This window comes from Balaenoptera ricei, chromosome 16, assembly GCF_028023285.1.
Source record: "Balaenoptera ricei isolate mBalRic1 chromosome 16, mBalRic1.hap2, whole genome shotgun sequence".
In the NCBI taxonomy this organism is placed as follows: domain Eukaryota; kingdom Metazoa; phylum Chordata; class Mammalia; order Artiodactyla; family Balaenopteridae; genus Balaenoptera; species Balaenoptera ricei.
The window spans coordinates 27,637,185-27,663,080 of record NC_082654.1 but is presented as its reverse complement, the minus strand read 5'-3'; the positions used below and the strand labels follow the sequence as shown (position 1 = coordinate 27,663,080).

Below are 25,896 nucleotides of genomic sequence, written 5' to 3'. Positions count from 1 at the left end.
GAAGTTTTTCAGATAAACTCATATGTTGGATATAATTTCTGGATATAAAAGTAACTCCTCAGTTAGAATGTGATGAATATATGTAATGTAATGAGTAAATCAGCTGCAAATTCTAAAATGTTAACATTACACATGTAATTGTGGAAAATAGAGCCCAAATAATGTGTACTTGGATTTTCTGTATTTTGTCTTGCAGAGAGTGATTTACATGTGTTACCAGATTTTTTAAAATTATTTTTTAATGTGATAAAATACACATAACAAATTTTATCACCTTTAACATTTAAAAGTGTACAGTTCAGTGGTATTAAATACATTCATAATGTTGTGTAACCATCACCCCCATCCATCTCCGTAACTCTTTTCATCTGGTAAAACTGCAACACCCTACCCATTAAACAATAACTCCTCATTCCTTCCTTTTCCCAGCCCTGGTAACCAACATTCTACTTTCTGTCTCTATGATTTTGACCACTCTAAGTGTCTTATATAAGTGGAATCATACTGCATTTATCTTTTTTTTTTTTTTTTTTTTTTTAATTTATGGCTGTGTTGGGTCTTCGTTTCTGTGCGAGGGCTTTCTCCAGTTGCGGCAAATGGGGGCCACTCTTCATCGCGGTGCGCGGGCCTCTCACTATCGCGGCCTCTCTTGTTGCGGAGCACAGGCTCCAGACGCGCAGGCTCAGTAATTGTGGCTCACGGGCCCAGTTGCTCCGCGGCATGTGGGATCTTCCCAGACCAGGGCTCGAACCCGTGTCCCCTGCATTGGCAGGCAGATTCTCAACCACTGCGCCACCAGGGAAGCCCCTGCATTTATCTTTTTGTGACTGGCTTATTTCACTTAGCATAATGTCTTCAAGGTTCATCCATGTTGTGGTTTGTGTCAGAATATCCTTCCTTTTTAAGGCTGAAGATTATTCCATTGTATGTATATACCACATTTTGCCTATCCATTCATCCCTCAGTGTACACTTGGATTGCTTACACGTTTTAGCTGTTGTGGATAATGCTGCTATGAACACAGACACACAAATATCTCTTTGAGACTCTGCTTTCAGTTTTTTTGAGTATGTACCCAGAATTGGAATTGTTTGATCATATAGTAATTCCTTTTTAATTCTTTGAGGAACAATACTGTTTCCCATAGCTGATGTACCATTTTACATTCGCACCAAAGGTGCACAAGGGTTACAATTTCTCAGCATCCACATCAATGCCTGTTATTTTCTGTTTTTTGTTTTTGATAGTAGCCTACCTAATGAATGTGAAGTACCTTGTAGTTCTGCTGTTCATTTCTGAAATGATTAGTGATGTTGGACATCCTTTCATGTGCTTGGTGGTCATTTGTATATCTTCTTGGATAAATGTCTACTCAAGTCCTTTGCCTATTTTTTAATCAGGTTGTTCTGTTTTTTTGTTGCTGAGTTTTTACAACTTCTCTCTGTATTCTGGATGTTTATCCTTTATCAATAAATGATTTGCAAAATTTTTTCCCATTTTGTGGGTTGGCTCTTACTCTGTTGATATTTAGAACTCTGAACTCGCTTCCAGTTGAATTGTTGTTATTTCCCTCTTTTTAAGTATTTAAAAATCTCACTGACGTTTTAGGGCCTTCTAGCTGCTGTTTGAAGTGATAATGGCAAGAGTGGACTCTAATTGTAAACTACTGATAAATTTTATTGCTTTGAGCTAACTAAGCACTATGCTGTTTTTAATAAAGAAAAGAAAATCAAATCAGAGAAAAGAGGAAGAGAAATAACTAATTGTTTTTAGGATCCAGACATGAGAACTTGGGCCAATCAAACATTTACTATGGTTTAAAACTAATTATTTAAAAGAGAAGGCAATAATCCTGGTTTAAGTTATCAGCTCAGTATAGACTGGAGGTTTCTTGTGTCCAGTGCCAAAGAACAATAAACTAGACTTATAATGAATATGATCTGCTAGGCAGTGCTTAAATATAGATGAAATACTTTTCCACCTAGATCCCTACATATATTTATTTATATACATGGGCATATGTTTTCCTTTACATAAGTGTATGTCTGTATGTATATAAATCTTCAAATGAACAAATGCATAAATATACACGGTATTCTAGCTTACAGAATTAAAAATGTAATTCAGTTTACTCCCACAGAATAAGACTGAAGATAATGAGAACTGAATTAAAGCTTACTTTCTTTCACAGAATTCCTCAGAGAGAGAAGACTGTAATAATGGCGAACCCCCTAGGAAGATAATACCAGAGAAGAATTCACTTAGACAGGTATGAAATTCAGTCTTACTTAAAAAGCTACCAACAACAAAATAAAAGACAGGAAACCCTCAATTTGCCATTTGTTAAGTACTGGAGCTTAAATTAAGAGTACTCTGAAGTTGGTCTGGCTCTAGCCATCAATTTCAGTCAGTTACATTGTTTTCCCAATCATTTAAAAATTATCCTAGCTATAGGAGTACAGGGCAGTCAGTTGTTTATGTGTAGTGAAAACAAAATCAAAGAAAAGGTTTCTTGTTTAGGAAAAATAACTTGAAGTGCATCTTAAGTGCAGGTAGTAGAATAGTTCTCTTTAAACCTTACTTTTCTATTAAGATTCTTCATACATTAAAAAATAATAATCAAAAGGGATCTACCTATGATGAAGTTAGCTCCTTTTAGTCTAAGCAATATTTGTTTGCTTTTTCTAGAAGTAAAGGCCATTATTAATGACAACTTTAAAATAATTTTTACTCACCACGGTGCCCCCACTCCTCAAAGTTTTTCTTTGAAAGTTCAATTCCATGGTGCTCTTTTTAAAAATTAAAATGTTCAAAAACGTTTGGTCAAAAAATTGGCTCTTCTTACTGCCTGTAGCAACCTCTAACATCTTCCGTCTCTCACTGGCAACAAAAACAAGTTCTTACAGTATTGCCAGCAGTAGTAAAAATAATTTTATTTTACTTGCATTTATGGCATTATTCTAAGAAAAAGGAGAAGAGATTAAATATTTGTTGAGCACCTACCGTGAACCTGATACTTATTTTACTTCACTCTCACAATAACCCTGTAAAGTTGCTAGGTACGATTTCCATTTTATAGATGAAGAAAATGGAGGCTGAGAGAGATTCGATGACTTGTTTATTTAGCAAGTCAGTGATTTGAAACCCAGATCTCAGTGTTGCCAAAGCATTTCTACTTCTGCCTTCTAACTCTATAGGTTGTAGACAGTGTTAATTTAGGGGAAAAGTAGTTGAAATTGTGACACACTCATTTATTTACTATATGTTAAAACATTTTTGGATGGGCAAAATTTTGTTTATAAAAATAATTGTGTGGTAAGTAGAATTGAATCAGTTCAGGGAGCTTTGTTAAATAGCCAAAAGATCAGGGATTGATATTGTTCAGTTAGAGTTTTAACTATTTGGAGATAAACACCTGACCTATGAATCTAAATATATAGGACAAAACTGAATAAGATAAATTTGGAGGTGGAAACACTCTGCCCACTATACAGAAACAACTGTCAGAAAACAATGACATGACAAAAAGTTTTGGCAACTTTATTTAAGCTAACAAACGAATTTTCACTCTGCAAAGTTATAAATTAATTTTAATAGGCTGATCCAGATGGTCCATTTGGAAAATGGATAGGCTGATCTGTTGAAAATTAAACTAAATTTATCTCTCTCATACTTCAAACTGAAGCAAGAGAGAGAATCGTGCCTATTAAGTCCAGCACATACAGATGGACCAGCAGGTCACACATGGGACTAATCTGATTCATTTTAAAAATGAATGCATACATTATTGAATCATTTTATACTTGCAAGATCTGTTGTGTGCAGTATTTGAAATAATGTTGTTTTTTTCATTGCTTTTTTAGCAGGTTCTCTTTACCCCCTCTGCTTTAATATAACAACCGTTTTTGGGTTTGTTTTTGTTTGTCCTCCTAGTGCTCCAAACTGATTTTTCTAATATCTGTCATTCAGTGTTGAGATCCAAGCTCTGGAGATTAATTAGGTCATGAGGCTTTTCCCCCTCCTTTCTTTGTAAAGGGTTTTATCTCCATTCTCTTTGTGAAGAGCATGAACTCAATGTTCTTGGAAAGAGAAATGGCCTTTAGAAATGGGGACGTAGGAGATCCTCCTGGGGCACTTGGAGTCTTTTAGCTTCTGGGTGTTTTAACAGCCCCATGAATGCAGATTTGTAAATTTATTGCAGTGCCATCTGTTTTTTTGCTCGAACCAGATTACTGTTGGCTTGTGTCTGTCTATTGTGGTGGTCACTCCCTAGGAGCTTGCCCTCTCAGTCTTAGGGATGAGTGATGAATAGCAGGGGTCAATAGAAGCGGGTCACAGGGCAGCTGTCCAGGATTGCCCTGAACTTGATTACGCCACCGCCAAGTTTTTTAATGTAGGATGTAGTATATAAGCTGTTGAAACTCCCTCTTTTCGCTAATGCATATGACAATAATGAAGTGCCATTTGCTCCCACACCCCACCTTTAGTCAAGTTATTATAGATAAAAAGATGTCAAAGCTGCCTTTTACCTAGTGTTGATGTAAGTAGGATTTGCATCATGTGGGCCAGTCTCTTGAGATTCTTTTGCAGACTATTTCTAATGGGGTTTCAGGAACTCTTTCACCACTGATTTTAAAATGCTAAGTTATGTTCTAATAAATTTAGTGTTGTTTTAAACTAATTTTAGAGTTTACATATATTATTCTAAAGTATAGTTTTACCATTGTTGATAGGATATGACCACTGCCTGTTAACTTGGAGTTATTTAACTACTGGAGGAGCTGAAAGAAGTATAATCATTACAGTTCTTACAGACATTAAAAGGGTAAAAGGGAATATGACAAATAACTTTAAGGCAAAAATTTGGCTTCTTCAATGATACGGATGAATTCCTTGAAAAACACAACTTACTGAAACCAAAACAAAGTGAAACAAAATTTGAATAGCCTTATGTCTATTTAAAAAATTGAATTATCAAAACGCCCATAGGGTTTCCTGGTGAACTCTATCAAACATTTAAGGAATAAATAACACCAAAATAGAAAATAGAGAAGGAAAGAACACTCCCTGACTTGTATTATGAGGTTACCATAACCATTATTCCGAAACTTGACAAAGACCTTAGCAGAAAAAGAAACTATTGAAGGAGAAAGTCACGAGACCGTTACTCCCTGTGTCACCAAGTCATTTTGTATACCTGCTTTTCCATTTCATTTCCAACATCAGAAGGCAGTAGAGTTCGGGGCGGGGGAAAGAAATGCAATGTATTCTTTTAATTTTCTAAGTTTTTGAATAATCTTCTGACATCTTGGCATTAAGTGTAAACTTTTATTTAAAGGACGTACAAAGTAGCTACAATTTTCTTCTTACTTTTATTCCTAGAATGTGAAGCCAAGAAAACCATAGCAAATGTGTTCATATCTTTTAATTCATATATGCAAACAAGGGCAAAGGCCTGGGAGGATACATGAAAGTACTCATTACTTTTTGAAAACATAACCTTACAACACACAACTCCTTCTTTGCTTCACATTGGTGCTAATAGGATCTGTCAACCCTGCCTTTCTCTGTAATTGAGTAAATTGTGACCTCTGTCTAATCCTTCTCCCATCCCCCATTCCCTTTGTGTATGTGTCCACTTACCATCCTGAGAACGTGGGTAGTGATAAATAAAGCATTGAGTAGTGCTCTCTCAACTCTTTGAAAGCAGCATGATGCCAGCCCTCTAGTTATATTTCTTTAAGTGTTTACGTTTTTCTGTATTCTTTCTCTTGTGTAGCTGGAACCCTGGGGATGCAAAGCCATGAGAGAGGCCAAGAAGCTAACAAAGTAGCTGTCTCCCTTGTTAGCTTGTTCCTTTATTCTTTAAAAACAAGATAAAAACCATCTGGCTCAGGGCATTACATTTTCCTCCCCCATGCACCTCTATAGATGGAGACTTCACCTGCAGTGAGGGTTTACATTGATTAGGGAGGGAGCAGTAATTCAAGCTTCCATCCTCTTCAAGGATACTTTGCAGTCTTTAAAGGTGCTGACCCACTGAGTTAAACTGTCAAGGGAGGATAAAAAAGTATCTTCATCCCAGGAGGTAACAGCTGCTAGGTTTTCAACACCTTGCATGCTGCTGGAAGAATGTCACAATTGTCAGCTGAAAGAAAAATGACTCTGTTGTCATCTTCTGTTAATGACTGGGCCTTATAAAAGGAACTACATAAGCCTTTTAGAAGGAATAAGTAGCTGTTTTCCTTTCCTACCACCTTCCCCCACCTCTCCCCCAAATGCCTGTGTCGTTCTAAACATTACCTTGGAGTAGATGCACAAAAAACAGCGGTGAAGAACTTAAAGTTAAAACAACCCAGTGTAAGCATGGAGGTCTGATTGGCATAGCTCCTTTATACAGTTGGCTGAGTAGGAGGAACAAGCACATCACTGACACAGAAAATGACATTATCGTGTGTATTAACCAAACAACAACAACAACAAAAAGTCATTCATAAGCCAGTGAACTGAGAGAAAACATACTGTATTTCTGCTCTTTGGAGGACAGTTTGTTTTCAAGCAGCATCCAGATGGGTAAATACCACGACATTTCTTTTTTCAAGAGATCCACTTCTTTTCTTCCTTTAAAAAAAAAAAAGGGAGAGAAACTCACTGAATTTTACTTCCTTTGATAGCTCTGTAATGTTTGTATATAATGGCATTCCCTTCTTTCTGATTTGATTGATGAGGGGGAAAGGTTTAATGAAGTCCCTGATATCAGGCAGACAGGTTTTTTTCCTATTTGTTTTTGGTGAGTCATTTTAATTGTATTGAGTAATTAGAAGGTACACACAGCCAAGGGAGCTTTGTTCTGATAATTGCTCAAGAAAATCCATTCCCTATCTGCCTTTGCTTTGTGTTAAGACATTTCTCCCCCTAGTGGCAATAGTAAGCACTTTGTCTTGGCAGTAGGCAAGGTGTAATTGCAATATGACAAACTATGCTTCAGGGACTATCTTGTAAATACTTTAGTTTGGGGTTTGGCATTATTTCATTATATATGTGTGTTTTTTCCCCCTAAGAAACTTCCTACCTCTTTTTTTTTTTTTTCCTGAAGTGCTTTGGGCTTTGGATGGAAAAAAATTGCCTGAAATGTTTATTAAAAAAAAAAAAAAAAACAACCGTAGTACATCCTGGGTAATGTTTTGCAGCTTGACTTAATTTTAGTCATCTGTTTTAATTACCTATTTATAAAAATGCTTTTGCATTTGTAGACATTATTTAATACTTTGGAAGAAGCACCTCATTTGAAATAAATAAATAAATTGTACTTATTTTTAAATAGTCCATATAAAAGACCTTAAAGGTAATTAATGTAGGTCCCTTAAGTAAGACAAAAATGATCTTTCCAAGTCTGATGAAGTGATTTGTTTATTTAACTTCCCACTTTGGCTGAATCCTTCAGAGTCTAATAACTTTTTTTTAAAAAATGGTTTTTGCAATTTGTGTCTGGCTACAAGAACCCTTCTTCAAAAGCAAGCAATTTAATAACCAGCTTTCTTAAAATTACTTTGAGGAAGGAAGACTGTATAGGGGGTTGGTGTTTTGTTTTATTTTTATTTCAGTGTAATCATTCTTCGATAAATTGTGTAATTGCTGATTTAGTAGAAAAAATATTATTGAACTCCTGGGTTGTAGTGACCATAAAAAGTGTATTTTCATATAGAGACTTGAGATATTGTGAATAAATTATAAAGGAAACAGCTTATATGTTGGTTGAAGTCCATATGGGCCCAATTTATTTTGTGTTCAGTGCTTAATCTGGATGTACCATTAAAAAGGTGGGAGGGGCTATTGTATCCAGTTGTGTGAATCCTTAAAAAATCTGCCCTAAGAGCAACATGGAATGAGATCAGATACAACTTTGCATCTATTGAATGCGATTTGGTAGCATCATTGAGGCATTTTTAAAGCCCAGTTCCACCTTCCCTAGATGTCATTTTTTAGTTTGCTTTTTCTATCCCACATTCTTGCTGGGGACTTGATATTTTTATTTTATATATATATATATATATATAATCTGAAGGTCCCTGTGTACCCCTCCCCACCCCCTAATTGCTAGCCATTTTCGTTATAACTGTATCTTGTTTTGCTATAGGGCTGCTGAACAGATTTCTTAAGCAGCTTTTTGCAAGGTTAAAAGAATGCAGCCCGGTAACAAGTTTGTGTCATTTTAAATATATACCTTCTAGTAAATAAGGAGAAGTCTGGCAATCAATCCCTTTTAGTGTGTTATATGTTTCACCTGACAACTAAACCTTCTATTGATTAGCCATTACTTTGTTAGATAATCCTATGTCATTGAATCCATTGTAAAAAATTAAACTCTTTAAAATGTTTTACCCTAGCAGCAGTGTGAAAATTGAAAACTTGTTCAGAATTACAGCCTGCTTTCACAAAGAAGGTAGTTTTCAGCAAGGCATCTTACTGGTTTATGCTTACGTGCTTTATATGCAATATAAAAACATATTAAAGTACTCTAATGCAAAACTCTCTGTCTCTGGTTTAGCAATGAAGCTACCTTTTCAGATGTTGCATGGGTACAGAACCTATCTTGCCTGTGGCTCTTATACTCACTAGTTTATTTAGCTGGAAGGAGTCTTATAATAGTAAAATACTGAATGTAAAATATTTGATTCTTTAGAAAGCCTTTTTATTCCAGAGTGGTCTAAGGACTGTGATCAGTTTTGGTTTACTAATCTAGGTGACTTCCTTTGGGGAAAAAGAAGATCATATACCCATTTTACAGATGGAATGTCTAGAAAATAAAAACCTATATATACCCTTACTCTAGAAACTCCTGCAGGTTCCCTAATGTTCCCCTGAGTGTGTTATACTCATTTCTGAGGGGAAAAGGAATTTTGGAGGAAAAATTAGTTTTCTACCTGCCATGACTATTTTATTCAGAAAAACAAAATAACATTTTTATTAATTAACTGGACAGAGCTCTAATACTTTATCCCCTAAATATTAACTGCAGACTTTTATATTTTCATTGAAATAAAGTTTTCATATAGTGAATTATATAGATATTAATTGCATAAGTCAATAAATTTTTGATAAGTCTTTCCAATTGTGTAACCACCACCCCAATCAAGCTATAGGACATTTTCATTACCCAAGAAAGTTCCCTTGTTCTCCTTCCCAGTTTCCCCACCCACAATGAATCAAACATTTATCAGCTTCCTGTCATAGATTAGTTTCGCCTTTCTTGAATTTTATGTAATAGAATCATCCATGTTGGGAGTCTCACTATCACTCAGCATAATGCTTATGAGATTCATCTATACTTCTGTGTTTATCAGTGGTTTATTCTCTTTTATTGTACAGTAAATTCCATTGAATAAATATACTACAGTTTGTTTTCCATTCTTTTGATGGACACTTGAGCTATTTCTGTTTTTATAAATGAAGTTGCTATGAATGCTCTTTAAGCTTTTTTGGTGAGCATATGTTAAATACTTTTTCATGTGCTTTTTGACTATTCACATATTTTCTTTTGCGAAGTATCTGGTTTTTTGCCATTAAAAAAATTGCATTGTCTGCCTTATTAATGAGTTCTAGATAGTCATCTGTCAGATATGTGTTCTGAATATTTTCTCACAGTCTGTATCTTGCCTGTTTATTCATGGTGTGTTTTGATGAGAAGTTTCTAATTTTTGAATGAAGTCCAGTCAATCAACCCTTACCCCATGATTATGAAGATATTCTAGGTTTTGTTCTATTGATAGAAGCTTTATAAGTTTTAGCTTTTACCTTGAAGTCTGATCCATTTCAAATTAATTCTTAAGTGTACTGTGAAGTAGAGTTTGGGGCTCATTCTTTTCCCCATACTTCTTTTTGACTAAAAAATTTTAAGATAGTTTATTTATTTTTTCCTGCAGTTTATTGTTAACATTTTATTGTGCTTATTTTCTGATTGTTTGGTTGACTAGTATTTGTTTGCTCATTTATTATTTATATTTTTTATTGAAGTATAGTTGATGTATCATACGTTACAGGTGTACAGTATAGTGAGTCACAGTTTCTAAAGGTTATACTACATTTATAGTTATTATAAAATATTGGCTATATTCTCTGTGTTGTACAATCCCCATACTTTTTTATTCAGTTGTTTTGGAACCATCATTGAAAAGGCTTTCCTTTCCTCCATTGAATTACATGGGTGCCTTTGTCAAAAATCAGTTGGCTGTACAAGTGTAGTCTATTTCTGAACCTCCTGGAAAAGAGGCTGCTTGCTGCTGTATGCAGAGTAAAGGGTAACAGTGGCTGAGGCACTGACCAACTCCTACTTCATGTCCCTGCATGACACAGAAGATGAGCTCAAAGTCCTCTATTTTTTTTAGAGTTGTCTATCCTTGCACCAAATATTACACTGTCTTGATTGTTGTAATTTTAATAATTCTTGAAATCAGGTAATGTGAGTCCTCCACATTTTAATTTTTAATATTGTTTTGGCTATTCTAGGTACTTTACAATTCTATGTAAATTTTAGAATCAAGTTAGAATTTCTATTAGAAAGAAGTCTGTGGGGTGTTGATTTGGATTTTTTTGAAGCTATATATTCATTTGAGTAGAATTAACCTCTCAATAATATTGAGTCTTCCAGTGTGCAGACAGGGTCTGTATCTCTGTTTGTCTTTTTAAATTTTTCTAAGCAATGTTTTTTAGTTTTCAGTGTACATTTCTTGCACATAGTTTGTTAGATTTATTCCTAAGTACTTAATGTTTGTCAATGCTATTGTAAACTTTTCTCATTCTCTGTTTGTTGCTAGATTATATAAATGGAATTGGTTTTTGACTGTTGACCTTGTTTCCTATCATTTGTGAATAAAGAGAATTTTATTTTTTCTTTTCCAACCTATTTGCCTTTTGTTTCTTTTTCTTGCTTTATTTGAATGGCTAAGGCCTCCCTATAATGTTAAATAAATGTGGTAAGAGGACATCTTTGCCTTGTTCCCAGTTGAGAGAGAGTATTACGTCTTTTGCCACTAAGTATGATGTTAGTTGAAATTTTTTAGATGACCTTTATGGGATTGAAGAAGTTCCCTTTTATTCCTAGCTTGCTGAGGTCTTTTTTTTTTAAATCATGAATGGGTGTTTAATTTTGTCAAATTCACCTCCCCATTCTATTAATATGGAGAATTACATTAATTGACTTTATTAAGAAATTTTGTGTCTGTGTTCATGAGGGATATTGGTCTGTAGTTTTTTTTCAAACGTCTTTGTCATGTTTTGGTGTCAAGGTTATGCTGGCCTTATAAAATGAGTTGGGAAGTCTTTCCTTCCTCCTCCATTTTCTAAAAGTGTTTGTATATGATCCTGATGTTCTTCTTCCTTAATATTTAATAGAATTCACCAGTGAAACCGTCTGGGCCAGAAGTTTTCTTTGTGGGAAGATTTCTTTTTAAATTTATGTGGCGTGGTTTTTAATAATTTCAACTTCTTTAATAGATATAGAGCCGTCTAGATTTTCTGTTTCTTATTGTGTCAGTTTTGGTAATTTGTGTCTTTCAAGAAATGTGTCCTATTTTATTCGACAGATTGTGAACTATTAATATATTTTATTTTATTTTAATACTCTTACATTTTGGGCCAATGAGAGCCCATTTAGGCTGGCATCTATTTCTCCTCTGATGTATGTCCAACATTCCCTGAGTGTTTCCAGGTTCATCTTGTATTTACCCTGTCCAATCCTGGAATCAACCATTTCTCCAGGGAACTATGGTTCCTTTTAGTGAAGAATGGTATTTAGAAGCCAAGATTTAAGCATTAACTTTTATTTTACATCTATATTATATGTTTTGAAAACCATGAGTTCACACTGATACCTCCAGTTCCAATACAGTGACGCAGAGTTTGTTTTAGATTTCTCCCTCTTCATATTTGTAATTCTCTTTTCTAATGGTAAGAAACCTGGTTTGAGTTTTTTCCTTTTAGCACTTAAAAAAATCATGTTCCCCAGGGAATTCCGTGGTGGTGCAGTGGTTAGGACTTGGCGCTTTCACTGCCAAGGGCCCAGTTCAGTCCCTGGTCGGAGAACTAAGATCCCGCAAGCCTCGAGGTGCAGCCAAAAAAAAAAAAAAAAAAATAGTGTTCCCTTGTCTTCTAACCTTCATTGTTTATGGTGAAAAATCTGCCATTATTTATATTGTTACTCCCATGTGTGCAGCATCCCTTTTTTCTTTGGCTGCATTTAAAGTTTTGTCTTTGTTATTGGTTTTCAGCAGTTTTGACTGCGTTGGGCCTAGGTCTTGTTTTCTGATTTGGGGTTTTTTTGTATTAATCTTCTGGGGTTTGCTTATCTTAGATCAGTAAGCCAATGGTTTTTACCAAATTTTAGAAATATTTGGTCACTATTTTTATAACTTTTTGTGCCCCATTCTTGCCTCTCTTCTGGGTCTCCAATTACACAATGTTAGAGCATTGAAAATTGTCCCACAGGTGGCTGAGACTCTGTTCTTTTTTTCTTTTACTCTTTCTGTTCTTCAGATTATTTCAGTTGAATCTGTCTCTGAAGTTCATTGGTCTTTTCTTCTGCCATCTCCAACCTGCTTTTAAGTCCATCCAGTAAATTTTTAATTTCTAGAATTTGTTTGGTTCATTTTAGTTTTTTATTTTAAGGGTGAAAATTTCCATCTGTTTACTCATTGTGATTGTATCTTTCTTTAAGTTGTTGAACATATTTGTTATAGCTTCTGTAGAGCCTTTATGTACTGATTCCCATAACTAGATCATCTCGGGGTCATTTTCTATTGATTTCTTTTTCTCTTTACTATGGGTCCCATTTATTTTCTTCTCATGTCTAGTGTTTTTGATTGTATAGTGGACATTATAAACAATACATTGTGGAGACTCTGGTTTCTTTTATCTTCCTCTGATTATCTTACTGGCTGATCACTGTGACTTCATACAGTCTTGGTTTATGTTTGTTAGGGCAGGTATGTTTTGGTTTTGACCTTAGTCCTGAGGCACATCCCTTAGTCCTGAAGACTTACTCTTTAGTCTAAATGCAAGGTCTTTCTAAGTTTTCAATGGAAAGTTTGAGACGCTTATTAAGCCCCTCTAATTTAGTAGGAATCAAATTCAAAACCTTGTCTCCCCTCATGGGCAGCAGCTGGAGTCTCTGCTCAGATCTTGCAGTCTTCTAGCTTTTACTTTCCATTGGAATATTTGGAGTCTCCCATTTATGTAAGTAGTTTGAGGGTTAGCCATGGATTTGAGGGAAATTTATATGCATGTTTTGATGCTTCATCCCTGCCCTGTCTCTTTCTATTTTCTATTTTTCTTCTCAATTTCTAGCCACTATGGCTGCCCTGAACTCCATCTTCTGACATCTCAAGCTGATAGGCTGTGGCTTTCTAACTGAATTTTAGTCACCCTGCACCAAATAGCCTAGTGAGTACCCTCAGGGAAAAAGCACGTAAACATGGATCTTACCCAGTGTGAGTCTCCTTTTTCAAAGTCAGTCCACACCTCCCCCCAATTTCTGCCTACTTTTGGTCAACCTCTAGTGCCGTTGTTATTTTAAAATATTTTTTCCATGGTTTATAATTGTTACCTGAAAAGGGGTTAATCTAATACAAACATCTCTGCCATTACTGGGACCAGAACTCTTTGACTTAAAGTTTTATTTTATTTAGTATATATCAATTGCTTCATAAATGTCTTAAAAACACATTGTTTCATTTTTTAAAAATTGTGTTGTCAGATGACATAAATCACAACAAGCTCCTTTTTGACCCACCTCCTAGAGAAATGGAAATAAAAACAAAAATAAATAAATGGGACCTAATGAAACTTAAAAGCTTTTGCACAGCAAAGGAAACCATAAACAAGACGAAAAGACAACTCTCAGAATGGGAGAAAATATTTGCAAATGAAGCAACTGACAGAGGATTAATCTCCAAAATTTACAAGCAGCTCATGCAGCTCAGTATCAAAAAAACAAACAACCCAATCCAAAAATGGGCGGAAGACCTAAATAGACATTTCTCCAAAGAAGATATACAGATTGCCAACAAACACATGAAAGGATGCTGAACATCACTAATCATTAGAGAAATGCAAATCAAAACTACAATGAGGTATCACCTCACCCCAGTCAGAATGGCCATCATCAAAAAATCTACACACAATAGGGCTTCCCTGGTGGCGCAGTGGTTGAGAATCTGCCTGCCAATGCAGGGGACACGGGTTCGAGCCCTGGTCTGGGAAGATCCCACATGCCGCGGAGCAACTGGGCCCGTGAGCCACAATTGCTGAGCCTGCGCGTCTGGAGCCTGTGCTCCGCAACAAGAGAGGCCGCGATAGTGAGAGGCCCGCGCACCGCGATGAAGAGTGGCCCCCGCTTGCCGCAACTAGAGAAAGCTCTCGCACAGAAACGAAGATCCAACACAGCCATAAATAAATAAATAAAATTAAAAAAAAAATCTACACACAATAAATGCTGGAGAGGGTGTGGAGAAAAGGGAACCCTCTTGCACTGTTGGTGGGAATGTAAATTGATACAGCCACGATGGAGAACAGTATGGAGGTTCCTTAAAAAACTAAAAATAGAACTGCCATATGACCCAGCAATCCCAGTACTGGGCATATACCCTGAGAACTCCATAATTTAAAAAGAGTCATGCACCTCAGTGTTCATTGCAGCACTATTTACAATAGCCAGGAAATGGAAGCAACCTAAGTGTCCATCGACAGATGAATAGATAAAGAAGATCTGGCACATATATACAGTGGAATATTACTCAGCCATAAAAAAAATGAAATTGAGTTATTTGTAGTGAGGTGGATGGACCTAGAGTCTGTCATACAGAGTGAAATAAGTCAGAAAGAGAAAAACAAATACTGTATGCTAACACATATATATGGAATCTAAAAAAAAAAAAAAAAGTTCTGAAGAACCTGGGGTCAGGACAGGAATAAGACGCAGACGTAGAGAATGGACTTGAGGACACGGAGAGGGGGAAGGGTAAGCTGGAACGAAGTGAGAGAGTGGCATGGACTTATATATACTACCAAATGTAAAGTAGATAGCTAGTGGGAAGCAGCTACATAGCACAGGGAGATCAGCTCGGTGCTTTGTGACCACCTAGAGGGGTGGGATAGGGAGGGTGGGAGGGAGACGCAAGAGGGAGGAGATATGGGGATATATGTATATGTATAGCTGATTCACTTTGTTATAAAACAGAAACTAACACACCATTGTAAAGCAATTATACCCCAGTAAAGATGTTAAAAAAAAAATTGTGTTTTCGGGACTTCCCTGGTGGTCCCGTGGTAGAGAATCTGCCTTCCAATGCAGGGGATGCGGGTTTGAATCCTGGTCCAGGAGCTAAGATCCCACAAGCCGCGGGGCAACTAAGCCCGCACGCTACCACTACTGAGCTTGCGTGCCTTAGCTAGAGCCCGTGTGCCGCAAACTACAGAGCCCACGCACTCTGGAACCCGTGTGCCACAACTACAGGGCCCACTTGCCCTGGAGCCTGCGTGCCACAGCTAGAGAAGAAATAAAACCCACACGCCACAACTAGAGAGAAGCCCACACGCCGCAGTGAAGAGCCCGTGTGCCACAACAAAAGATCCCACATGCCTCAACGAAGATCCTGTGTGCCACGACTAAGACTCAACACAGCCAAAAATAAATTAAATAAATAAATCTTTTTTAAAAAAAAATTTTGTTGTCTGTACATGAATAGTGTTTGTGGTATTAGCAGTTGCAAAAGAAATACTGAACCTGAGTCCAGAATGTATTAGTACATGTCCCAATAGCGCCTGTACACTAATGTCAAATGATCATTTATTCTTTTAAAATATGTGTTTGAAATAATTTCAACTTAAACAATATAAGAATAAAACAAATGGATAAATTTTTAAAAGTTTAACTTGTTTAAATGGAAAACCAAATTTATAATGTTATTTTTCCCTATTTTCTTAAATTTTATTCTTGTCTATTTACTCTTTTCCAAAGAATGATAATTGACCAAAAATGAATTATTTAAAATATCTATGCATCCATTGCTAATATAAGTAAATACATAAATGAATAAGTAAACAAACAGGGGAAGAACTCATAGCGCTTCCTTAAGAAGAATTCCAATTGATAGATGTAGATGGAAAGAGAAATTTAAAAGTCACCATTAGAACACCACAGTAAAAATTACAACAGGCAAGATCCGCCAGTATGCTACAATTAGCAGGCAAAAGTTGAAGCAGAAGCAAAATATTTGCGTAGTCTTCAAGTATTTCCTACAATATATTTAGTAATTTCTAAAGGAAAAATAATAAGCTTATAATAGAGAATCTTGGCAGACACAACCTTAGGCAAGTGGTCAAGGTTAATATCACCAGAAGCACTCAGCAACATACCTCTTGACTTGATGCATTGAGAAGGGCATATCACCTCTGTTGTATCCTTCCCAATAATGTATAACCTCAATCTGATCATGAGAAAACATGAGACAAACCCAAACAAAGGGACATTCTGTAGATTAATCAGTACTCTTCAGAAGTGTCAGAATCATGAAAGACAAGCAAAGACTGAGGAATTGTCAGAGGTTAGAGGAAACTAAGGATACACAGCAACTAAATGCAATGTGGGATCTTGGATTAGATCCCGAACAGAAAAAGGATGTTAGTGGAAAAACTGGTGAAACTCAAATAAGTTCTTAACTTTATATTGTACCAAGGTTAATTCCTTAGTTTTGACAAATGTTCTGTGGTTGTGTAAGACATCAACATAAAGGGAAGCTGGGGGATTTCCCTGGTGGTCCAGTGGTTAAGAGTCCAGCTTCCAATGCAAGGGACGCGGGTTCGATCCCTGGTGGGGGAACTAAGATCCCACATGCTGCAGGGCAACTAAGCCCACGCACTGCAACTATTGAGCAAGCCCACACGCTGCAACTAGAGAGCCCATGTGCTGCAACTACAGAGCCCGTGTGCCACAACTAGAGAGAAGCCCGTGCACCACAACTAGAGAGGAGCCTGCGCACCACAACGAAAGATTCTGTGTGCCACAGCTAAGACCCGATGCAGACAAAAATAATAAATAAATAAATATTTCAAAAAACATAAAGGAAAGCTGGGGAAGGGTATACAGGAACTCATCTATTTTTGCAACTATTCTGTAAATCTAGAATTTTAACAAATTGATTCTTTCCTATTATTGGTTATAAGAGATCACCCACGTCTTAAGATTTTTCTCTTTAATTTCAACACACATATTTATATCAATAGTTCTCAAAGAGTGTTCTTAGACCAGCAGCATTAACATCAGCTGGGGACTTGTTAAAAATGCAGATTCTCAGAAGCTCTGGGGATGGGACCCAGCGATCTGTGTTTTAACAAGCCCAGATGATTCTGACATGCACTATTGTTTGAGAGCTGTGACATGTACTATCAGTAAAAACTTGAGACTAAAAGGAAACATTTTAATTAATACATTGGCAAGTTTGATTACAATAAAGTATAACCAGTGTTTTTTTTTAAATTGTGGCAAAATACATGTAACATAACATTTACCATCTTAACTATTCTTAAACATACAGTTCGTGATATTAAATACATTCACATTGTTGTGTAATAGTCACCACCATTCATCCGCATAACTTTTTTTTTTTAATTTTAAAATTTTATTTTCGGCTGCATTGGATCTTTGTTGCTGCGCGCGGGCTTTTCTCTAGTTGTGGCAAGCCGGGGCTACTCTTTGTTGCGGTGCGTGGACTTCTCATTGCAGTGGCTTCTCTTGTTGCCAAGCACAGGCTCTAGGCACGTGGGCTTCAGTAGTTGTGGCTCACGGGCTCTAGAGCGCACGCTCAGTAGTTGTGGTGCACTGGCTTAGTTGCTCCACGGCATGTGGGATCTTCCCGGACCAGGGCTCAAACCCATGTCCCCTACATTGGCAGGCGGATTCTTAACCACTGCGCCATCAGGGAAGTCCTCTCCACATAACTCTTAACGTCTTGTAAAACTGAAACTCTGTACTCATTAAACAGTAACTCCCTATTCCCCGCTTCTCCCAGCCCCTAGCAGCCACCATTCTATTTTCTGTTTTGACTATCTAAGTGGAATCATACAGTGTTTGTCTTTTTGTGACTGGCTTATTTCACATAGCATACGGTCCTTAGGTTTCATCCATGTTGCAGTATATGGCAGAACTTCTTTCCTTTTTAAGGCTGAATACCATTCTACTGTATGTATATACCACATTTTGCTTATCCATTCATCCATCAGTGGACACTTGGGTTGCTTCCACATTTTAGCTATTGTGGATAATGCTGCTATGAACATGGATGTACAAGTATCTCATCAAGACTCTGTTTTCAGTTCTTTTGGGTATATACCCAGAATTGGAATTGCTGGATCATATGGTAATTCTATTTTTAATTTTTTTGAGGAACCACCACTATACTGTTTTCCACAGTGGCTGTACCATTTTACATTCCCACTAACAGTGCACAAGGGTTCAAATTTCTCCACATTTTCACCAACACTTGTTTTCTGGTTTTGTTTTGTTTTTTTAATAGTAACCATCCTAATGGGTGTAAGGTGGTATCTTATGGTAGTTTTGATTTGCATTCCTCTCATGATTAGTCATGTTGAGCATCTTTTCATGTGCTTTTTAGCCATTTGCATATCTTCTTGGATAATCTCTGTTCAAGTCCTTTGCCCATTTTTGAATAACTGACACCCCTACCTTTCGTATATACAGTAAAGTCACTGCTGCTCACATACTTCTTCATGGGCACATCAGTGGCACTTTTGGGCTCTCACTTTCTTTACTTCCCCCTGTCTACCTTGTCCTGCAGCTCCCGTAAACCTGGTATTTACACATAGGATCTATTTGTGTGTTGATTTTGAGAAATAAGGCAGAATTTGAAAACTATACGACAGTATTTCAGTATTTAAACCTATTTCCAAAAAATTCTCTTTACAGACCTACAACAGCTGTGCCAGACTCTGCTTAAATCAAGAGACAGTATGTCTAGCAAGCACTGCTATGAAGACTGAAAATTGTGTGGCCAAAGTAAGTAATATTGCACATCAATATATATTATATACCACATCATAATAATGGTTTATCTATAGACATCTTTACTCAGTATTGCTATTAAAGACTATTATAGGATTTTAAAATATTTATTTATTTTATTTTAATTTATTTGGCTGCGCTGGGTCTTAGTTGCGGCGTGTGGGATCTTTTAGTTGCGGCATGTGGGATCTTTAGTTGCGGCATACAAGCTTTTTCTCTTTAGCTGGGCATGCAGAATCTAGTCCCCTAACCAGGGATTGAACCCAGGGCCCCTGCATTGGGAGCACAGAGTCTTAACGGCTGGACCACCAGGGAAGTCCCTATTATAGGATTTTTAAAAAGAATGTAGGAGGCATCATTTTATCCAAAGCAGATTGCAAGTTGGAGTTTCTATCTCTTCAGTTGCAGCAGAATTTTTTGATTATGTGTTCTGGTCACACTTTAGCCTAATTCACATTTGTTGCTTGACACTAGTTATGGATTATTACAGATAAGATCTGTGTGGGACTTCCCTGGCTGTCCAGTGGTTAAGACTCCTTGCTTCCACTGCAGGGGACACGGGTTCGATCCCTGGTTGGGGAACTAAAGATCCCGTGTGGCGCGACCAAAAAAAAAAGATTTGTATAAAAAAATATACAGTTATTCTCATAAGTTTGTTGGTGGTTTTAAAATGTAATAAGTATAGAGTACACCATTGTAGGATTGTGAAATATGCTATAGAAAATCCAATTATTATATCACTATTATTATTTATTGAGCGGCTATTGATAAAAATACCGCTTTTGGTGATCTTGATCTGACTGGACAAGTATGTTTAATCATGCATATGGAGCTTCTTGTTTCTTATGTATAAATGTGTGCCATATCTATAGCCTAAATACAAAAATAATCTTATGTATTAGAGATCTTACAATCTAATAATTGTATCAACTATGCCTCAAGTTTTCCATCTCTAATTACTCAGGAACTTTGACCAAAATTTAGATTTCAGCCATTTAAATTATTCCAGGAGTAAGTAAAAGTACAGTACGGGCTCTGTTTCTAGACTTCTACTCTGCATATCTGCAAAATTACTGCCTTTTATAACTATTTAGGGATTTGTCACTTTTACAACATTCCCAACTTTAACTAGTTTAATCTATTGTGTTATACACTCAGGGTCTCTGTTACTGTTATTATTAGAGCCAGGCCTGGTATCATGTGTCTCCATTCTTTGCTACAAAAATCAAGGAACAGCAATATTTTTAATTTTGTTTTATTTCTTAAAACAGGAAGTAGTTTCAGTTGATAAAGGACATACTTTATCAACTGAAAATATATCATACAAAACAGAACCATTGGAAATGATCCATATAAGAAATGTCGCAATTTATTAAAAGTTATAGTGAAAAAAGGTAGAGTTAATCAGTTCAATTCTTAAATTAGAATGTCTTAATAATTTACTGCAAAATATGAATATTATAAATTAACGTGTATTTATTTTTCAGTCATATAGTCACAACTAGCCAAGTGCTGATTGACCCTATTTTTTATCTAGCATTGGTACATTGAGGAGACCAATAATTTGGGCCTTTGAAAGTAATCTTTTTCCTTTTTGGCCATGCTGTTCTCAGTTTCATCACAAGTGGGTGACTTCTGGCTAAACAAGGTAAAATCTTAGCATGAGCACCGATCCAAGGACAGGGTGACGATTTTAATGAGTTACATTGAGAGCTGGCCAAGTGAGCATCTGTTCCTTTTGTTTTCTCAATACTTTGTCAGCCAGGATCTCTAAGCTACATAGCTATGTTGGTGTATGTCTGTATGATGGTGTTTTTTTTCCTCTCCTACCTTCTACTTTAGCGGTGCATGGTTAGAAATCTTGTGGCATCTGGCACAATGGCATACTATGCTCTTGAGTGAGGAAATAAGTTTGCTCATTGCTGCTGTTTCCATTGCTCTCAAATGGTGACCCTCTCATCCCATTCTTGCTTATTTTAGCATTATTCTGCCACCTATATCCTTTCATCATCTCCTTAAACACCCTAATTTAATAATGATTTCTATCACTTCCTAGTTTAGGAACCCACCTAACTTTCTGATTCCTTTTATTGGCCCATCTTCATCTTCTGGTTCATTGCTTCAGATTTGAGCCAAATAATCAGTTGGTCAATGGCAAATAAAAACATGTAGCTGAAAATTCTCTTTCTTGCAACAGTCTCCAGTGAAGTGCCAATAACATGGGAATAGGAAGAGTTTTCCCTTTTTTATTTACATGTGTTATGTGTATCTCATGATTCTGTGCTGCTTCTACTGGCCTCATTTATTGCTTGCCCTTTGAAAAGTAATGACTTGCCATTATTTTTGTAGGTCTGTAAGCTTGTCCCTATTTCATGCTCTTCACCTTTAGCCCTTAACTGGATAGTTTCACCTGCTATACTTGATATGGCTGCATTGGTTTTTAACTTGGTACAAGTATGTGTCGTTGATTCAGATTGTGCTCCAAAGTGGCCTTGAATGTCCATTTTCATGGAGAGCAGCTATAATATGGTGATATCAACCATTTTGGTCCTCTAGTTCAAAACAACTAATTCTGATAGGTGTGACTTTGGTTTGGGTGGAGATGGTAATTAAAGTCTAAGACCTTATTATTGAATACTGTTTATATAAGACATTAATACCAGTTAGTCCCTTTAAAAACAGCAATCCTGTTATGTTTGGACCCCTATACTATATTGTATGTGACTTCTTTGCCAGAGATAATCTTAAAATAAATGTTTTATAATAGGTGTATGAAAAGAGACCCTTAGTCCTCTTTAGAATACAAGAAGACAAAGTTGTAAGGCAAACTGCAGCCACCCTCGGTTAATAATCTTCTGAATCTCTGACTTGAAGAATGAGTCTTAAGAAAATATTTTAAAATAAAAATGGAGGAAGGGTCATTTTATAGTATAACTTAATCCAAGTAATATTTGGAGGCATTGAGATGTTTTTTATTTCTTCCAAAGCCTTCCTTCTTACTAATTATAGCCCTGTAGTTCATGAGGTTTGTGTTTGGAACATGATAAGCTCTGTATTTATTGTAGCTTTAAATGGACAGTCATTATTGACTGCCAACTTAATCTTTAAAATCAATAATCATGTTGTACCTAATTGTCAACCTTCATGATATTTTTTAATTGGTAAAGAAAGCTTACTGGAAAAATAAAGAGCATTAACTTTTGTTATATTTTTATTGACTTCAAGTATTATTGAAAATTTTTGTTTTCAGGCTTTTCCCTAATTTACCCTTACACATACACATACACATACAGTTAAAACTGAGTTGTTTTTGAACACATCTGCCTGGATTCCTGCCTAGGTCGGAGAAGTTCTGCCTCTTTATATTTAGAAAATAAACCCCTTCCATAGTCCTCTGTAGATATGTTCTGTATTGTATTTGTTGTTGTTTGTTGTTATTGTTTTTTACTTTAGACTAATAATCTTTTTGCAACTGAGACAGAAAAATGTGATGTTCCTTTCCACTCACTCCAGATTTTGATAGAAGACTTGTTTTATTTATTTCCAAAATTATATCCGCAGGAAACAAGCTGTTTAAATTCAGATTATGCTGAAGCAAAATGGTCCTGGTATGAGAAGCAACGTGCTGTTTTACGAGCACAGAGTCCCTTTTCTCATAACTGATTGATAGTAAATATTTTCCTGAAGAATTATTGCCAACCATGAACAGTGCAACTGTTTCACTTTTTTCCTGTGCTACTTGCTGTACCAGCCATTGTCGGTAATTAAGATCTACAATTCACAATGCAGACGTTTGCACTTCCTCTGGGTCTGTGCTATTTATAAGGCATTTCAGCTGTTCAGAGTTTCTTTTGAGTTTTAAACTACGTGTTAACAGACTTCTTTAATACTCTGTTCCACAAGTAGCATATCAGATGGTCCATTCTGTGCACAAGCTTCTCTGTTGGGTCTAAAGAGTAGCTTTGTGGAGAATATATTAAGATTTAACCATATCATTGAGGCTGATGTGGTTGGAAAAACTGAAGTATAATGTTTTATACATTAGGCTTATTGCTGTATTAAGGAGGCAGGAATTAAGTTCAGAAGTAATGTTTTTTCTTCCATCTTTAAATATTTATATGAATTTAATGAATGTTAATGGGGGTTACAGAGAGGTTCTGAGAAATACTAGTACAGTGACTTTTCCAAGCTCACTTTGAAGTAATAATAGAATCAAGAATCCTCATTATAGACAACAGTTCGTGTGTTTGTCAGATTAAGGATATGAGAATACATAACCTTCTAGATGTGCATGATATTTAAGAATACAAACATGGGGCACCAAAATGGATCAGCAGATTGACTGCACATTTGTTGTGTAATCAGCTTCAGGAACCCTAAGTAGCATATGCCACTGGAGGGGAAAGTGTAAACAGGAATCCTGGTCTGTATTAAAATTGGTAAAATTCAAAGTCATTTTCAACCATTTCAGCAAAGTTAATTAAAAAAAAAATTTAGGACCCCAGTGAGAATCTTCATGAATTATAGTCTAGATTCACAGTAAATACTTGCACAGTCTCCTTGCTACCTGCGCTCATTGTTAAACATACAAGAAAAAGAAACAAGAAACTGAAAGCTGTTATCAAAATATGTTAAACTTTTGCCCTGAATGGGGATCAGACTAACTGTTTTTAAGTCTGAAGTCAGAGGCATTGATTCTGCACATTGGCCACCAGCATCATCCAGCAGAGCAGATCCGTGGAGAAAGGCAGGACACAGGTTCAGTGCTGATTTCTTTTTTTTTTTTAATTTTATTTATTTATTTATTTATTTTTGGCTGTGTTGGGTCTTTGTATCTGTGCGAGGGCTTTCTCTAGTTGTGGCAAGTGGGGGCCACTCTTCATCGCGGTGCGCGGGCCTCTCACTATCGTGGCCTCTCTTGTTGCGGAGCACAGGCTCCAGACGCGCAGGCTCAGTAGTTGTGGCTCACGGGCCTAGTTGCTCCGCGGCATGTGGGATCTTCCCAGACCAGGGTTCGAACCCGTGTCTCCTGCATTGGCAGGCAGATTCTCAACCACTGCACCACCAGGGAAGCCCCAGTGCTGATTTCTTGATGGCTCCTTGAATAGAGCTTATAACAAAGCCTTTCCAAGGCAGTTTTATTTGCCAAAACCTAAAACTTTCTGTAGTTCTTTTGAACTACAGTGTTTCTGTAAACCTTTTCCCTTCAGTGAACTCTTTATGAGCCTATTTTTAGATAGCAGCAGTGGTTCAACTTTTGGGAACCACTGATATATCTGACTGAGGCGCTTCAAGATGCTAGAACCTATTCACATTTCTATCTAGCCAGGGAGCTAATAAGATTGAGTTTGTCTTTGTGGGTTAATCTAGATTAGCATGAGATGAGTCCAATCATTGTCTCCCTCAGTGGAAAAGGAAAGGTTGGGAGAGAGTGTGATGAAGGAAGAAAGTTTTTCATCAAGAACTGACTGCAGTATTGCCTGCCTGATGCATGTCGGATCACCCGCACCAAGAGATCACATGGCTTCTCCAAAAGTCAAACGATCAATTCGCCTCGTTTTGGCTCTGTACTTAATGCACAAACAGTGCGATCTGCGGGGCTGTAATTGCATTGTTAGGGCCAAGGAACAAGCCTGTGCCTTTTCAGCAGACAGCTGGCAGGGAGAGAGGCATGTTGTTAGGAAAGAGAGAGGCAAGGCAAATAAAATTACTGCTAACGCTCAGAGATCGGCAGGAGTCCTACTTGCCTAATCTTACCGGTGGGAGCAAGCGGCTGTTGTAATCCAATTATAGCAGCATAAGCAATTTGTTAGACACTCCGCATAATGTAACAATTTCCCAATAAACTCTGACTTGTAATAACGTCAGCAAGAGTCCGCATAAATCTGCCCGAATGGTGGGGGCTGGAGCGTTCGGCTGGGGGCTTGTAATTGGCACCATCAGCACGTTTTACGGAGTGCAGTATGGTGCAGTCTTTAGTGCAGGAATTTTAAGGAGAAAAGCGTGGCACACGTTTCTTAGAAAAAGAAAAGTGGCCATTAAAGGGGGAGCAGCAAGAAGGGCATACTCTTGCCTTCACATTACCTAGGAATCTTAGTATAGAAAGAAAACAGGAGGAAGCCATGTTTCCTTCTAATACTAAAAAGGGGAATGGGGGTAGAATGTGTGGATTAAATTCCTTTATTTAAAAGGCATCAGTTTCCATTATTTATACCCTCCTTCTCCGGCCCCCCAAAATGCTGTTCAGGCAGCATTTAGCTAACATTTTTACAAAATGTTCTCAGCTAGGCAAGCCTAGAAATGCCAAATTAACATATATTTTCTTCCAGAGTTTAGCATTTTCTTTACAACAGGAAAATATATTTTCTTTGTGCCCAGGACAAATCTTTTAAAGATAGTATCTCATTGACTATCAAACCTTTGTGTAGAATTTTGTCTTCTGCTTTAAGAAACCATCTCTTACTGAAGGGTTTAAAACCCAGATTGTTGTTTGCTTAGCTGGCTTTATTATGCTTCTTATTTTCCAATTCTGAAACATATTGTGAATTTCTGTGATACTAGGATTAGTAATCTTGTTGATCACTTACATTGTATAAGAATACTGTTTTTATTATTTAAACCTATACCTATATAATCCATTTATAGAAACCATTTTGATTCCTAAGTCATAAAATTACTGTTTTAGAAAAATATTTGTTGTTGTGTTGTGCAAAGTAGAACCTGCACTATTTATTGATTGATTAGCATTTGTAGTCACAGAATAGAGTTTCTTATTATACAAGGTATAGGAGGTGAAGAGTGCACACATATTCGAGTTAATAGAC

General features: G+C 36.7%; 1 protein-coding gene across 4 annotated transcripts in view; it reads left to right on the top strand.

Moving 5' to 3' along the window:
* The window catches only part of BTRC (beta-transducin repeat containing E3 ubiquitin protein ligase), a 185,893-nt gene that overhangs the window by 98,965 nt on the left and 61,032 nt on the right, over positions 1-25,896 (top strand). For 2 of the 4 annotated variants that reach the window (XM_059899707.1, XM_059899705.1), the window contains 2 exons: positions 2,192-2,269; positions 18,977-19,066. In XM_059899707.1, the coding sequence (XP_059755690.1) occupies positions 2,192-2,269; positions 18,977-19,066 (168 nt within the window). The remainder of the gene's footprint in view (positions 1-2,191; positions 2,270-18,976; positions 19,067-25,896) is intronic. The other 2 variants (XM_059899708.1, XM_059899706.1) reach the window with 1 other exon arrangement.